Source organism: Lepisosteus oculatus, chromosome 5, assembly GCF_040954835.1.
Source record: "Lepisosteus oculatus isolate fLepOcu1 chromosome 5, fLepOcu1.hap2, whole genome shotgun sequence".
NCBI lineage: Eukaryota > Metazoa > Chordata > Actinopteri > Semionotiformes > Lepisosteidae > Lepisosteus > Lepisosteus oculatus.
The window spans coordinates 25917327-25934202 of NC_090700.1; the positions used below are offsets into that span (position 1 = coordinate 25917327).

At 35.8% G+C, this 16876-nt stretch overlaps 1 protein-coding gene across 4 annotated transcripts in view; it reads right to left on the reverse strand.

Annotated features, from left to right (window-relative positions):
• The window catches only part of LOC102693938 (multidrug resistance-associated protein 1-like), a 187280-nt gene that overhangs the window by 121574 nt on the left and 48830 nt on the right, over positions 1-16876 (reverse strand). For 3 of the 4 annotated variants that reach the window (XM_069190221.1, XM_069190220.1, XM_069190222.1), the window contains exons 4-8: positions 14258-14415; positions 13291-13468; positions 12816-13070; positions 3919-3984; positions 574-711 (exon numbers count right to left, since the gene is read on the reverse strand). In XM_069190221.1, the coding sequence (XP_069046322.1) occupies positions 574-711; positions 3919-3984; positions 12816-13070; positions 13291-13468; positions 14258-14415 (795 nt within the window). Of the gene's footprint in view, positions 1-573; positions 712-3918; positions 3985-12815; positions 13071-13290; positions 13469-14257; positions 14416-16876 lie in introns of those variants that run through there. The other variant, XM_069190223.1, reaches the window with a different exon arrangement.

Sequence of the window (16876 nt, forward strand, 5' to 3'; positions counted from 1 at the left end):
TAAGCTGTTTGCAAACCAGCACATAACTGTATGTTTCACATACTTCAATGTATTAATTAAAAAAAAAGATTTAGAAACTAAAGTAATTTGCAATCTAAGAATAAGAAATCAATTAACCCAAACATAAGTTATTAAAATACTTAAATCATCAAGATGAAACAAAGGAACTGACTGTGTGGTGCTGTGTGTAGTGTAGGAATAGCCATGCAGGGCTCTCACATCAACCAGTGTGATCTCTCGGATGACTGTAGGCATTTGCCCTTCCTTCAATCTAGAGTGACCTCCCAGTATCAGGCTGTGCGTGACATGTGACAAGATGTCACTTAAAGGTTGGTGAGTAAGAGAACTCTGTGGATGGTTGTGGGGTTAGTAGCTGAGTGCTGATACATAAGAAACATTCCAGTGACTATTCCACTTTGTATTTAAAAATGTACTTTTTTAAGATGGGGTTTAACTTTCCCTTTCTGGCTACCTCAGAAGAAATCAGCAGGCATTTTGCGTTTTATAATTATGTATGTCATTTCACAAGGTCAAACACAGTGGGAAAAGAGGCTGGCTCTACGTGCTTCCTACCAGAAAAGGCACACATGTCAGGGTCAGCATGGAAAATGCAGTCAGATACCCAGATGACCGCAGCACTTCAATCTCGCCTTCCCGAATTTCCCCTACTTTCTCCTGAAAGAAGGGCTCCCAGGAATAGAGCTTCAGGATCTGATTTGGATAAAGAGCAGCTTTTACCTCTATGTAAAATGATTTTACAATAAAGTATTTACCATTTTGTGTTTCTGGTTGAAACATTACATTTAAGTAATATGGTAGAAAAAGAATAAGTATGGCTTCTTTAAAAGAGCTACAGTATAAGAGGTTGCTAGTACCAATAACCTACTTTGGAAATTTCAGCTAAGGTATCCTATATTAATTGTAATACTTTTTTCATTTATAAACCAGGAGTTTTCAAAGTGCTTAAATAAAGTTAAGAATGAACCAATGCAAACATGATCAAAACATTTTCTTAAAATTCTACAATAAAAGAAACAGTAATTAAAAAATATATATACAGTACTCATAATACTTAAAATGTTTTAAATAATCTGACCAAAAGGTAACACGCTAAAAGTAAATACTAATGAATAAAAGACAGAAGCCGAATAGGGCACCACAGGTTATATCTTATTAACAGACACCCCTTAGGAAATAAAGATCTATCTACATAATATGACAGATATGAGCTACACTACATGTGTATATTTTGTCAAAGAACCATTTTCAAGGCATTCTTTTAAAATGTAATGCTCTACTATTTCAAATACAGCCCAAGGTCCAATAAAACAAGGTAGGAAACATAATTTTAATCTGCATTTACCAGTAATTTAATACTCTTTGCAAGGCTTCTTTACTTTGATTGAATCAAAACCCTAACTGGACTTTTTCTAAGGATGTTTTCCACTAAGAACTGAGGAATGTCTTTCTCATGACCCTTGGTGAGAAACAGTAGATTTCAAATAGGTATAGAATAGACTACAATTCACCTATGCAAGCTAGGTTGCTAACAGCTTCCAGTCCTGTGTATGCTTTCACCTTTTTACACATGCTGGCCCAGTCTAGTCTTTTCACCTTTTCTACTGTAGTTATCTGATTCTATTTGTGGGTCTTGGAGTAGGTAAACTCAGAGAAGGTACCCCTGATAGTGAAAGGGATTTTAGATGATGGTGGATTTATTTACTGCAGCTGTTTAAAAGAAAGCTCAACTGCCTTTCACCCTCCAGGCTTCAACCGAAGAGATTAAGATCCAGAAGAACCATCTTCAAATCCACAAATTCTACAGTGGATTATGCTTTGTTGTTTTATTGTTTCCTTTTTTAAAATAAAATGAATAAAAATTATTCACAAAAAGAGATGTATTTGGTCAGATAGACATATCCGACTATATATATATTTGTTTTCAAAACTAAACTATTTTTAATCATTTCTAAATAAATCACAAATGCAAGAGATATCTAATACATATAGTTGCAAGAAAAAAATTGTGAACCCTATGGAATTACCTGGATTTCTGCATTAATTACTCCTAAAAATGTGGACTAATCTTCAACAAAGACACAATAATAGACAAACACAATCTGCTTAAACTAATAACACAAACAATTGTACTTCTTCTTGTCAATACTGAACACATCATTTAAACATTCACAGTCTAGTTTGGGAAAAGTATGTGAACCCTTGTACATAGTAAGTGGTAGAACCTCCTTTAGCAGCAATAACCTCCACCAAACGTTTTCTGTAGCTGCTGATGAGACTTGCAGAAAGGTTAGGAGGAATTGTAGGCCCTTCTTGCAACATTGCTTGCAACTGTATCCTCTAAACACTACACTGTGTAACGTGGTATGTGAATTGGCTGGCCAAAATGACCGACAGGGGAACTCATGGTTCATTGGTTGCTAGTGAAACGATTTAATCATTTAATCTCTTTACTGTGCATGTTTTAATCCACTTAATATTGAATATTAATATTTTACAACTAAATTTTAGCAGCTGAGCATAAAAAAAGAAGAGGAGCATAACGCGTCCGAAGGTCATAAACAATATTAATTAAGGAACATAAACATATTATGTAAACTACTTTCTTTGTAAACACGTTTTATTTTTAATTTGACTCATTCATGCATGAGGAATTGTGAGAGAGTGATAAATGGAGATAAGATAGAGGTTTCTTGTCAAAACTACATTCCCCAGAATGCAGTGGAAAATTGGCGTTTTACTCCACATATATTTAGATCCTTAAATTAATATATTTATTAATTTCTTTAGATACGTGATTCCATATTATATTCGCTAATAATTAAATTCTGAAAAGTATGAGTTTCTTTAACTGCCAGAATGAGCACAAGTATTCATGGACAATGGTAATCACTTAACTCACTTAAGTTTGAACATTTTGTGATATTTAGAAATACCAACAAATTCAATATAGTGTTGATAATATTTATTATAAGTAATAACGACAGTAGCAGCAGCTTATATAGTGTCCATAATATTTGCTATTTAAGTGTTTCAAAGAAATGTTTATTTGTTAAAAGAAAACTCATGGCGACAGCTGGGCTTTAACTGCCGACCTCAGGCATATAAAGCACATGCTTAAGCCATCATGCCACAGACGTAATCACGTGGAAAGTGAAACTGAAGCAATTTGAGCTACAGTACATGAAACCTGAAGAAGGTTCCACGGCCAAAACGTTGTGTTCTCTTTCTTCTTTTTTTCAGCATGGAATAAACCTATAACTTGTTCCTTTGCAGCCTATGCATGCTGACGCAGCTACCCACCTGAACTACAGTACATTAATATAATTATATCATTATTCATTTCTTTAGATACGCGATTCCATATTAAATTCCCTATTAATCAAATTCTAAAAGTATGCTTTTGTTTACTGCGATAATGAGCGCAAATATTTAAAGAAAAGGTTTAAACATTATAACTTTTTATGAAGTATATAAACTTAATATAGTCAGAAGGAGCACGTAAAACCTTTTCCAAAATAACCACAGTATGTAACCGAATGAAAGACTTCAATGCTTAAAATGTTTAAGGAAGAAAGTGGAATACTTTGTGTGTATTTTTTATTTAAACTACCAATACCACCCATATACAGTTTACATATTCAATACTAAGCGGATTAAAACATGCACAGTAAAGAGATTAAATTATTACATTTTTTTACTAACGACCAATGCACCAGGAGTGCCCCTGTTGTTGGTCAGCCAATCACATACTGGGGTACAACGCAGTTACCTGTAGGTAATTGTGGGTGGTATGGGTTTGTACCATGCATTTTGAATGGCTGCATCTGTACATGTAAGACCTGTTCCAGTGAGTTTAAGATAATGACCCATTTCAAGTCCCAAGGAAGCGAACAGTACCTTAATTCCATGCAGGATTTCATTCAGCAACTTCACCCGCTGATCCTTGGTTTTCATCTGGGTTTTCTGCCGTTAAGAAAAAAGATAAAAGTTAAGAAAACACAGATAAATACTGCATACAGAAGGGATACACAATAATTCACGTGACATTTTATATCTTGGGGGATATACAACACAATTAGCAATTATAACAATATAGAAATGAATAAAACAATAATCTATGTATTTAGTTAATTAGCCAATGTTTCTTGTTTAGATAAGTGAAAACAAAATGGTCAAGATGCTTTTACAACATTCCCAAAGTTTAAATATCAAATAATTGATCTTTTGTCTGGGATGTCTCAAATACCCACAACTCTGTGTACAGAAGAGCTTCCTATTCTGTGTTATAAATAAATTTATTTTAGCTCGTCCTCTTTTCAAAGATACCCTCTTTCACAGAGTGTGAAAGTGTACCATGGAATAATCCTAAATTAAGAGTTTGTATAGTTTAATCAAATCTTCTCCCTTTCTAATGTCCCTAGAATGAAGAGATTTTACTCCTCTAACCACAATGACTTAATGTACAGAAGAATCTAGATAAATACATAGATCCTTTCATGTGTACCTACCCATAACTCAAATCTTGGATGAGTAAAGACCATTTTTAATAATTTCTGCCAAAGTGGATCACGTAACACTTAATATGATTAAATTTCAATTTCACTGAATGATCTTGTCCAAGTCTTGTAATTCCTATGCCAATGTTTTTGTTTGCCACTCTCCCTATTTTGCATTGTATTTACCTTTAACTTAAATATTAGAATATAAACCTAAAAATAACCCTCACAGCACACAATTTAAAATTCAGAGATTAGAGATCTTAGTCCCCAAAAGATTTTCAGTTCCTCTTCTCATGCATAAAAACTCTTCAGCCCTCTATTACACTGAAAGAGCTGGAATAGACAAATTCCTAAATTCTCAGTTTCTCTTCCTAGTCAATTTAACCTCTTCTTTCATTCCCTGGAACCCCTGCCAAACTCAAACAAGCTCATGCTTCCATAGCCTTCCCATCATTGGAATATGCATGTTCCCTGTCTCTTCCGAGACTTACTGGCATGCCCCCTGGTACCAAGTTTCCAACTGTAAACAAGAAACTAGAACACTATGAATACTATGGTGAATTCAAATTAAGCTAGGAATACTAAATCACTAAAACTACTAAATTCTCACTGGATCCATCCATCTCTACATAATCCAATGCCTAAAAAAATCCTTGCAAGTCTTAGCTCTTTCCAACTTCTCAAACATGGTTTTAGGACGGCCAGTTGGCTACTGATGTTAAAGTACAGGAGTTGTACTGTATATACACTTCTGTGCTATCTAAACTCCTTACAATTCAGGAATCAATTTTATTTTATTGATACAGAGACAAAATTCTATACACAATCAAAAATAATAAAAAAACTAAAAATAAAGAATTTCGACAATCCACACTCATTGTACAAGACAGGATGCTTCACAAAATCAAAGCTGCCTCCAAGCTGACCTGCTGAAACATAATTTCTCGACCCATCACAAACTAACCTTAATATACTTTGGCCATAATGCCAACCTCCAAAACCTCTCAGTCTCTCTCTCCCCAAACTTCCACCAGTGGATCAGGATGTAAACCCTCAAAGAGTACAAAGCCGTCCGCAACAATGTTAAAGGTGAGTTTTTATCTGTTCTTTAAGTCAGCATGTTTCTGCCTTCCCAAAGGCAACAAATGACCCACCAGGCGATGCTTTCTTCTATTTTTGTTAACTTCTTCAGTCCATGTCCATAGAGTACTTGAATTGGACACCTGTGTTCCCTGCCAATTTCCTTGCCTCTTGCTATCAACTCATCCAGTGCCTCGTTTTTCAAATTCCATTTGTCCAGAAAGTTCTTTATAATGATACAAGATCACTTTATTGGTCATATACAATTTCTTGTATTAGGAATTTGTCTTTTCGCATACCCTAACTTGCTCTCCATGAGACACACAGACAGGGAGAGAAGCTTGGGGTCAAAGCGCAGGGTTAGCCATTCATATGGCACCCCTAAAGCAGCTGGGGTTAAGGGCCCAATGGAGTAGGATTCCTCTGCTGGCCGCGGTATACGAACCAGCAACCTTCCAGCCACAGGCGCAGATCCTTAGCCACAGAGCCACTGCACTGCCCCATATATGGATATATGCAAGGTTAAAATCAAGTAATGTTAAAGGAATCTCTAAACTTTTTTAAATCTTCAAATACAAACTATACAAAAAACAAGACAAAGGATACCTTCGCCCCGTTTCCAACAGCTACACACAGAATGTACTGACAAATACTTTTGCATAAGGAAAGTTAACAACTCAGGCATCTCTTTCCCACCTATTTTGACCCTCTTCGCTAAAATCTTCCTCCTAACCCTTACCCATTTTGGCCACAAAAAAAACGTCTTTTACAACTTTTGTTACATGTCCTACAAAGCTCTTTAATTGCAAGGTTTCCAGAATCTTTACATTAATCTATACACATTTTAAACAGTTATTACTTATCACCAAATTATTGCACTTGACATGACTTAATTCACCCTTTTCTCAACTTCTACGGCAAGCAGAGCTATTGCTGTCTCTGGTGCGATCTTCTGCAGCTGACATTTCAATGTTTAAATGGATATGAAATTAGATTGTTCAATAGTTGTAGCTAGGATTCACTTTTTTCTGTCTGTGTCTCTCCCCACACTTTCTCGACCACTGTGATTTAGCCAGTTTCAGAATAGTTAAAGACGCCAACAAGTCAGGCTGCCAGAGGGAAGGGGGAGTCGTCTTCCCACCTCTATATGTAAAAAGCCATATAATATCTTAAGCAACATACAGTAGTATGTAGTTGACAGATTGAGGTAGCCTATCATTTAATTTTCACTTCGTTGCTGATAGGTTTAGCTTTTGAAACCCAGCCCCAAAGTCATGTGACTGATTTTTCACTCTGTTTTGTTGGTTTAACTCAATGATCACAAGCACCACCATGTTAACTGGGATGTGTAGTTTTTTAGTTCAGTTTTAATTTTAAATGTATGTACTGAGTATTATATATGTGTGTATTTTTTAAGCAAAGTGAAGAAGGTAGGGGAGGGAGAAAAATGTACAAGATTCTTAAAGAAAATTGTAGCGGGTAGGGAGCTAATGTAAGGTTTGAAGGGACAGGTGATTTGAAGACTTATGCAGAAAACATGCTGACCGTAACGGAGGATTTTTATGGAGAATTTTATGGAGAAACAGGTTTCAAATGTGCTGCTGAAAAAAAAAAATGTGAATGTGATTCTGAAGAATGTAGGGGTAACTATTCAGTTTTGTCAAGAGATTAAAAGAAGGTTTGAAGACTCTCAAAACAGGCAAGACTCCGGGACTGGATGGTATATCTATTGAGATTTATAGGACTTTTTAGAATATTTTACCAGATTTCAGTTTCAGAACAGGTGTTGTGGTTTTATTATTAAAAAAAAGAATGATCAAATGGACATGACTAACTGGAGACTCATAAGTCTCTTGAATTGTGTGTTTTTTTCGTGTCTAATGCTTGATTGAAAGCTGTCTTGGGGAGGTCACTCATCTAGATCAAACTTGTGAAGAGAAAGATCACAGTGTGACACTAATCAGAAATACCAGATACCATGAGAGATATGAATATTAGGTTACCTGTTCTAAATTTGGATTTTGAGAAAGTTTATGATTATGTTTCACATAAGTACATGTTTATAGTGCTTCAAAAGATGGTGCTTTCGTCCAGGTTTCTTCCTTGAGTAAGGTTATTATAAAAAGGCTATAGAGAACAGAATAATGGTTAATGGACTTTTGTCAAAGGCAGTAAATATGAACTGTGCAGTTTGTCAAGTCAGTTCAAGTGGTACACACCTTAAGAATGGAGGCCAGGATTAATGGGATAAAGGTTCCTGGGAGCAGGGCCTTAGAGGTGAGAACTGTACTGTATATTAGGGATTAACAAAACCTTGGATGCAACATATCAGTTCTGCTGAGCTACAGATGTAGCCATTCAAAATGTGCGGCAAAACCCCATAACCAAGCAAATCTGCGGACTACCGATTGGCTGACCAAAAGGACTGACAGGTGGCACTTGTAGTGCATTAGTTGTTGATGAAACGATTGCTTCATTTAATCTCTTTACTGTGCATGTTTTAATCCACCAAATATGGAATATAAATATGGAATTGTACAACTAAAGGGAAACTTTGGTAGCTGGGCATAAAAATAAGAGGGGCATAACGTCTCTGAATGTCATAAACTATATTAATTTAGGAAAAATAAATATATTATACAAACTGTATATGGCTGGTAGTGTAGTTTAAGAAATACAGTATACAGTATATATAAAGTATTCCACTTTTTTCATAAAAATGTTATGCATCAAAGTCTTTCACTCGGTCACTTACTGTGATTATTTTGGAAAACCCTTGACATATTTAGTCAGACTACAGATGCAGCCATTCAAAACAAGTGAGGTACACCACGGTACCATGCGGTGGGCGTGTCGCATCCTAACACAGTATGATGCACTGTAACGCGTCATATGACGTGTAGCGGCAATGCTTGTTAATAAGACAGAATTAAGTGTTGCTGTGCTTTCCCAAATGAGTCCTCAGCTCTCTGTTCATCTCTGCGGTGCAGCCACAGAGAAACTATTCATGCAGGCTGATTTAAAGATGTTTTCTTTTGTTCTAAATTTGAGAATGTCCTGCCCTTGGGAGCCTTCTGCTCCTGGGCCGTCCTGCCCTGGAATTCTCCTTTGAATTCTCTTTAGAAAAGTCCACAGAATAGTCTCTCAGGCCCTCTGTGTTGCCTGTTTTTACCTGGAGGAACTTCAGCTCGTTCACGCTGAAAGTTCCATGGGCATCAGAGTCCCATGTGGGTTACTCAGCCCTACCAGTCCCTGATTGGTTGATCAAGGTGAGATATGAGTCACTTACTCCTGACACCTAGGAATGCAGTCCAGATGTCCATCTGGCACTCCCTACACAGACAGGCGCCAATGGATGACCATTGATCATGATAGCCAGGCTTAGCTAAGTGCATCCCAATTTGGGAGCTGTCCCTTATCAAAAGAAAACATCTTTAAATCAGCCTGCATGAATAGCTTCTCTGTGGCTGCACCACAGAGATGAAGAGAGAGATGGGGCCTCTTTTGGGAAAGAACAGCAACACTCCATTCTGTCTTATTAACAAGCATTGCCGCTACAACAGTATATAAACTTTATAATGTTAGAACAAGCACATTAAAAATGTCTTAAATACCCACTATAATTTACCAAGTTAAAGACTTTGATGCATAAAATATGAAGAAGAGGGAATGCTGCTGTGTACTTTTTAATATTAGCTACCATATAGCTACCACTACCATATATTACATTTTACTTGTTTTAATTTTTCACTACCTAAATTTATCTTTAGATTTTCTCAATGCGGATGTAAACCTGAAAGGCACATCTCGTTCAAAACAACCTACAGTATAATAATAAACTCTTATTATATATCCAACTGAGCAATTTTGTTTTTATTATGGTGGCGGGAAGACGCCCCCCCGTCCCACTTCTCTCTGGGTGCCTGATTTGTCGCCGTTTTAACCGTTCCGTGTCCGAATCTCAGTAGCTACGCGAACAAAATAAAGTTCATCCCAGCTACAATACATATATATTTTTGTGGTAAGAAGGAGCAAAATATCAGTATTTACTGCTATTAATTAGTGTACGATTTATAGTTGAAATCTGAGCCTGAATATAAAGTTAAAATCTCGACAAAGCAATGTAGGAAATACAGAGACAATAAATCCTTTCTGACATCTAAAATCAGTTTCGATCAAGGTCTCTAAAACGAATAAGAAATAGAGGATTTTCGGAGGGCAATTACGCTGTGTTTATATACTGTAGAATAAGTGATTTATGAGCAATCTAATTTCTTGTTGGTTTAAAACAGTGAAATGTCAGCTGCAAAAGATTGCACCAGAAACAGTACTCTCTCTGCCTGTCATAGACATTCAGGAAAGGGTGAATGAAGTCATGTCAAGTACAATAATTCGGTGATCAATAATAACAGTTGTAGGACAAGAAACAAAAGATAGTGAAAACTTAAGCTTTTTAAGGCTAAAACTAAAATTCATTCTACAAATTAAGGCAAATGAAAATTTAGGACGTTAAAGTGCTAGAGGTGTAAAAAATACAAAAATGCACATGAGCAAAACGTTTTAGAAACGGAGCAGCTGTTGCTTTGAAATAAGCAAACAGAAAAAAAAGCCATGACTATAGTGCAGAGGGATGCAGGAACACACAAAAAAATCACAAAAAGGTGTATGTTACAAAAGAACATGCAAACATGTTCATCAAGTACATGAAGAAGAGAATTTTCAGAATAATTGCAAATCTAGCAGGATAGAGAAAGCACAGAAAATAGGCAGTTAGATTGATCAGATTAGTATGAAAAGTCATTTAGCAAAGAGGGAATGAGAAGAGTGACACACTAGTATACTTTAGATCTTTTTTCTGAACCACGGAAAATCTGATCATGTTTCTCTATAACAAAAATAAAAAAACTTTATTTTATATATCACCTTTAAAAGTGGCATCTCAAAGCAATACAGTAGATGTAAAAACAGATAAAAGGACCACAGATTACAAAGTAAAAACATATAAGAAAGAAAAGCAGTTAGAGGTGCTACCAAAATTAGAAAATGAAGCAGATACAGACACTAAGTCTTCTGAAAAGAAAGGTTTTGAGGTTAGATTTAAATGTACTCAGGGTACGTGACTGATATCACTGAGAGCTCTGGAGTGTAGCTAGAGAAGGTCCTGTCACCCACAGAATGTAGATGTTCTTGAGGACAGCTAGAAGACCAGAGTCAGACAGACAAAGGTGGGGAGTAGACAGATAATAAGCCATATACTGTAGGCACTGAATGAGGATAAGGATTTTGAAGTTGACTCAAAAACTGATAGGTAACCAGTGCAAGGACTTGAAAACAGGTGTAATGCATCCCTGATAGGATTCTCGCTGTCATATTCTGAACATATTGAAGATTGCTCAGTGTGGATTTAATTTCCCCAGTGAACAGGATGATTTCTTAGTTTCTGTAGTTTTTTATAGTTGCACGCAACTATAAAAAACTTTGTAATTGTAATTGTTTCTTATTTTTTATTTTCTTTAAAAAATTAAAAGGAATCAGTAAAGATCAGTAAAGAAGTTAGAAATTATTATTTATAAATAATAACTTAATATTGTTAATAATAATCAGAAATGTTATTATAGTTCAGTTTCAGTGGTCTTTTTAATAAAACTAGTATTCTAGATTATAATTATAATTAATATAACTTAGCTGCGATTTTGGGTTACAATTTTTTGCAAAGCCGCCTTCTTCTAAACTCCCCCACTGGGATTCACATATTCATATTTGAACAAGTAATTGGTTTATTGCATGCTTTAAAGAGAATAAACCTATTACTTGTTCCTTTGCAGCCTAAGCATGCTGACACAGATACCCACCTGAACAGTATTTACATCTGCCCATTCATGTTTTTAATAACTTCATTTAACATTTAACACGTCGTGATATTTAAAAATAATAAAAACTTTTTAAAAAGGAGTCTTTATTTGGAGAAAAACATGTGCCCTAAACAGGAATCAAACAGACTTCCGGAGGGAGAAGCATCAACCAAACTCACTGTACCAACGCGCCATTTGGAAACATAGCTGAAATGGACAGGTCAAAATGTTTCCAAAGTAATCACAAGTGAATGAGTCAAAGAAATTGATGCAGATTTTTACATAGAAAGTGGGATATGCTAATACTTTGAACTATATAATATAAATTTAGATCCTTAAATTAATATTGTCATTAATTTCTTTAGACACGTGATTCCATACTATATTCCCTATTAAGCAGATTCTAAAAAGTATACGTTTTTATAATGACAGCAAGTATTCAGAAAAGGTTAAAAAATCATAGCTTTTTATAAAGTAAATAAACTTAATATAATATAGTCGGAATGAGCATGTCAAAACTTTTCCAAAATAATCACGAGTTAAAGACTTTGATGCTTTTTTGATGTATTTTAGCTACCACTACCAGCCATATACAATAGGTATATTCCTAAAGTATACTGTTCATGACGTTCAGAAACATTATGCTCCTGTTATTTTTATGCTCAGCTACCACTTAAGTTGTAAAATTCCATATTTATTCCATATTAAGCAGATTTAAACATACACAGTGGAGAGATTAAATGAAGAAATTGTTTCATTAACATCTAATGCCACCTATGGATCATCTTTGGCCAGTGAATCACATGCGTCACAGGGTTTTAATGCATATTCTGGATGGCTACACCTGTAAATGAACAAGTAAAGTTTTATGCCATACTGAAAAGAGAAGAAAAGAAACAACTTTTCGGCTGTGGAGCTATCTCTGATTGTGATTGGATTATGAATAATTATTTGTTTAACGCAATGTGCCTGAATTATTACTATTTTCACATAAGCCATGCCAGAAAACAAAGAATTTTTGTTTCTCTTTAATTATACCAACGGTTCAGGTGTATGTTCAAGGCAGAAATTATTTACAAGTAGAGAATCGTGATTATTTTATTATTCATTCATCAGCTCAGCCATTTTCTTATATCGCTGTTTTTGTAACCTCTTATTTGTATATGACGTACGACCATGTAACTGTTCCCATCTCTGCACATGTAAACTCTGCTTCATTTTTTTCATAGCCAGCTTTTCCAAAAATTAAATGAAACTCCTAATTTCAAACTTAAGGCTGAGAAATTTAAAGTATACAGTTCCACAGGGTATTTGTGATAAAGGATGTTTAAAAACATGTTTATTAATTTGCTCCAAGACGGACCTTTAGGTGTTTGACCCTGGACGCTACCACAGCATTCAGCGGGATGACAAGCAGCAGCACAGCCACACCGGCGAGAACCGATGGGCCAAGCTCCTGCCACAGGAAGTAGACCGCCAGCAGCACCTGAAAGGGGCCTGACCACAACAGGTTGAGGTTCTGTGCCAGGTCCATGAACTGCTGGGCATCCATTGACATAAAGTTCACCACTTCACCCACTGTGAACCGGCGTCGAGAGACATTTGCCAGATTTAAAGCCTTAAAACGAAAAAAGATAACTCTGTCACCTTCAAATACCAAATGCTTTCCCATATGTTTATAGACATATCAAGCTAATGAAGACTAAATATTTTCAGTAGGCAAAACTATTCAGGTGGTTTGGATTTTTTTCTTTTTTGTGACCTCAGTCAAATAAAACACTTACAAACAATGAAACTATAAAACTGAGAAGACTGTTTTAGTCTCCCTTTGTCTTTACCTTCCTGTACACTATCCCAGTCACTGCTGCCTTTATCTTGGCTGCAGTCAGCATATTGTTGCGGTGATACACCTGCAGGATAACAGTGTGAGAAGCAGTTGCTGCAAAAAGCATGACTGCATAGGTAGGTCCATTCCAGTCGAACAGTGGCTGGTTTTCACAGAAGGCAATTATAAGCCTGGAGATGTAAAACAAAAATGAGGAAAATGTAAAAGGTTGGAATCCAGAATTAACACCATATCCCTTGTTTCAGTTCCACAACCTATTACCTTAACAGGTCTCCAATTCTGTTCCTAAATGGCAAATGTATCCATGGGTTTTCAGTCTAGCTGGGCACATAATAACCTGCATTATTCTATTATTGGGGTTTAAAGAGACCTAGGAAACCTGCACAGGGAAAGTTTGGACTGGGACCCTTGATCTAGACACAGGTTTCCATGTAACTTTTGTATTTAACTTACATGTATCCAAAAACCAGCCATCAAGTTCATTCAGGAATTTTCCATAGGATAATATTTTTTTAAATACACAATTAATTTGCTTTATATGTCCCTAAACAAATTAAAATGACTACCTAAAAAGCTAAATCTGTGATAGATTAATACAAACATTTCCATTGTTTGTCTACAGATCATTCGTGAGCAACCCATTATTTAACATGAATACTGTACAATCGTTTTTTCTGTCCCTTATTCCAGTTTCACAGAAAGAGAATGTGTGCATGTAACTCTTGATTTTTTTCAGATATTAGATGAATCATAAATGTGCATTTTTCTTATTAAATCCATACATGTTATTTAACAAATAAATATAACCTTGATCTGTTTTTCCTCATCATACTGACATTGTTTTTTATTGTTTGTGACTAACATAAATACAAGGACTCCCAGTTGGGTGAGTTTATACAGGCTGGTCAGCATGTTACCACGATCCCCTTCAATAACAAAGAGAATAGGTCAGGACTTACCGCAGTATCTGAGGACTTAAGAACACCAATACATCAGCAAGCACTTTCAGGAGAGCAATGGAAATGAGAGGAGTCCGAAATGTTTGCCAGAGAGCCCGCAGCAACGACAGCCTGCTGGGGACCTTGCTCTTGAGATTTTCCTCCTCTTCTTCACCAATCTGCCAAAGACCAGATTTCGAAAAGAAAACTGTACCTTTTAACATTCAATGCAAAATACTGAACGTTTTTTTAATAATGAAAGAAACATAATTATAAATAGGAAAAGAAAGATGGATTTTACCTTTTGTTCTATTTTTCCACCACCACTTCCCCCAGTTTGGTGGACACCTTTGTTACTTTTTGTTGTTGTGACTCTTTCTCATATACTTTTTTTCATAATTTTTTCATAATTCTTATAATCATTCACATGTTCTATTATTTTTCTCTCTCCTCTTCATTTATTTTCATTATTTGGTCAGCTAATTAGTGTGAACACAGTTAATTGTGTACGGCTCTAAATGGATAACTGGCATTATGCCAGACTATCCCAGTCAATCCCACCTGACATCAGAGCAAGATCAGCGATCCAGTAAGATGCACAACTGTCAAAATACCTGCCTGCATTGAGCAAGCTCTAAAACCTCTGTAAATTATACATTAAGAATGGTGCACAGAGACATTATTAAGAAATGGTTTGAGCCAGAAAGGGCTCCACAGCCAAAATGTTGTGGCAATATTTCTTAAAAGTACAACTAGCACATTGGCCAGGAAGAGAACCTGGGGTCTTTTATCTCATAGGCAATTACTTTTTTTTAACACGCTTTTCATTTTCCATTGCAACAACCACAACAGGAAATGAAGTTAAAACATTTCCAAATAGCAACAAGTGACCAAGTTAAATTAGATCCAGTTGTTTATGAAGAAAGTGGAATACCCTACCACAACCAGCTAAATATATTTATATTCATTAATCATTATTGTTAACAATGACTGACTTTCAGAAATATATTTTTATATTCAGGTGGGTAGCTGGGTCAGGATGTGTAGGCTGCAAAGGAACAAGTAATAGGTTTATTCCATGCTAAAAAGAAAAGAAAGAAAACTCAATGTTTCAGCCATGGAGCCTTCTTCAGGTGCTGAAGAAGACCAAGAGAAGGACCTGAAGACCTGAAGGACCGAAACGTTGTGTTTTCTTTCTTCTTTTTTCAGCATTGAATAAACCTATTACTTGTATTTTTATATTCAGCTATGTTCAAAATGTCCCTTCAGTCACATGATTCCATATTAATATTCCATATAATGCAGATTTAAAAAAATATAAGAAGCATTACATTTTTGTTGTAGGAAGCTCATGTTTTCACTAACATCTAACACACAACAGGTATCACCTATCAATCATCTTTGGCCACCTTTGGCTACTGTCATGCCCGACCAAGCGCCAGTGATCGGTCCCGCATAAAAACGTGGGACAGCACACCATTCTGCTGTTAAAACATACCCGGCTAGACTTGGACCTGGTTAGACCTAACCACACCGTGATTTCACATGCAGGTTTGAAAGACAGTAGGGTTTATAATTTCTTCTTTAAAATATTTCAGGTTTATTTTAAAATACACATTTTTTTTTTATTCATGGTATTTTTTTTGTGTTGTTAAAACATATTGTTAGACTATATACTCTGATGAAAATGTGTGATGTACTGTGATGTCACTCTCAGTATTTAGATCCAGACTGAAGACTTATTACTTCAGCCTAGCCTACTCACACCTTACATCATAGCCAACTGCAACCATGGCTGCTGCTGCTGCTGTCCATGTCATTGTGTGTCTCCATGTTGGCCCACCAGGTAGATACATCTGTTCTGACCAACCTATCCTGTTCTCCTTCCAAGAGGGACACTGTGGATATAGTTATCGTTTAGGACGATTTTGCTGATCTACAGAGATCTGCATGGAGTACTGACATACACAAGACATGATGGATGGAATAATACCCTTATTCATGTATTCCTTTTTTTAATTTTATAATGTTGGCATGGCGAAAGGGGTTTGGCAGCTAGTTGACCTTGGACCCCTAGAGGATTTTTTTCTCCTACTGAATTTTTTGGTTCCTCTCCTCCATTTCCCTCTGGTCTTTTCTGTTCTGTATTCACAATATGCAACCTTGTTGTGAAAATAAATTGAATTGAATGAAAAAAAATCATAGGTACTCTAGGACTTTTTCCTCACAATCATAATTTTCATATCCTAATTGGAAATTCATAAACTCCTACAGTAGGTAGGACATTTTATACTACTTTTGTATAGGGCAGGCTTCATCAAACATATTGGTAAGTCAAAAAGTATTTTGCATACAAACACAATTGCTACTATTCCTAACAGCTGCTATATTGACCTTTTCAATTAAATACTATATATGAAGCACTTGTTCATTAAGTGGAAGAAAACCCAATCTTTCGGTGTGGCAGACCTTTTGGGATAACCATTTTGATGACATGTTTTCCACTAATATGTGGTGGATCCACTCTGTAAGTCTAATTAATAGATATACAGTGCCTTCAGAAAGTATTCAGACCCCGCCACTTTTTCCACACTTTGTTGTGTTGTAGACTTATTTCAAAATTGATTTATTTTTTGCCAT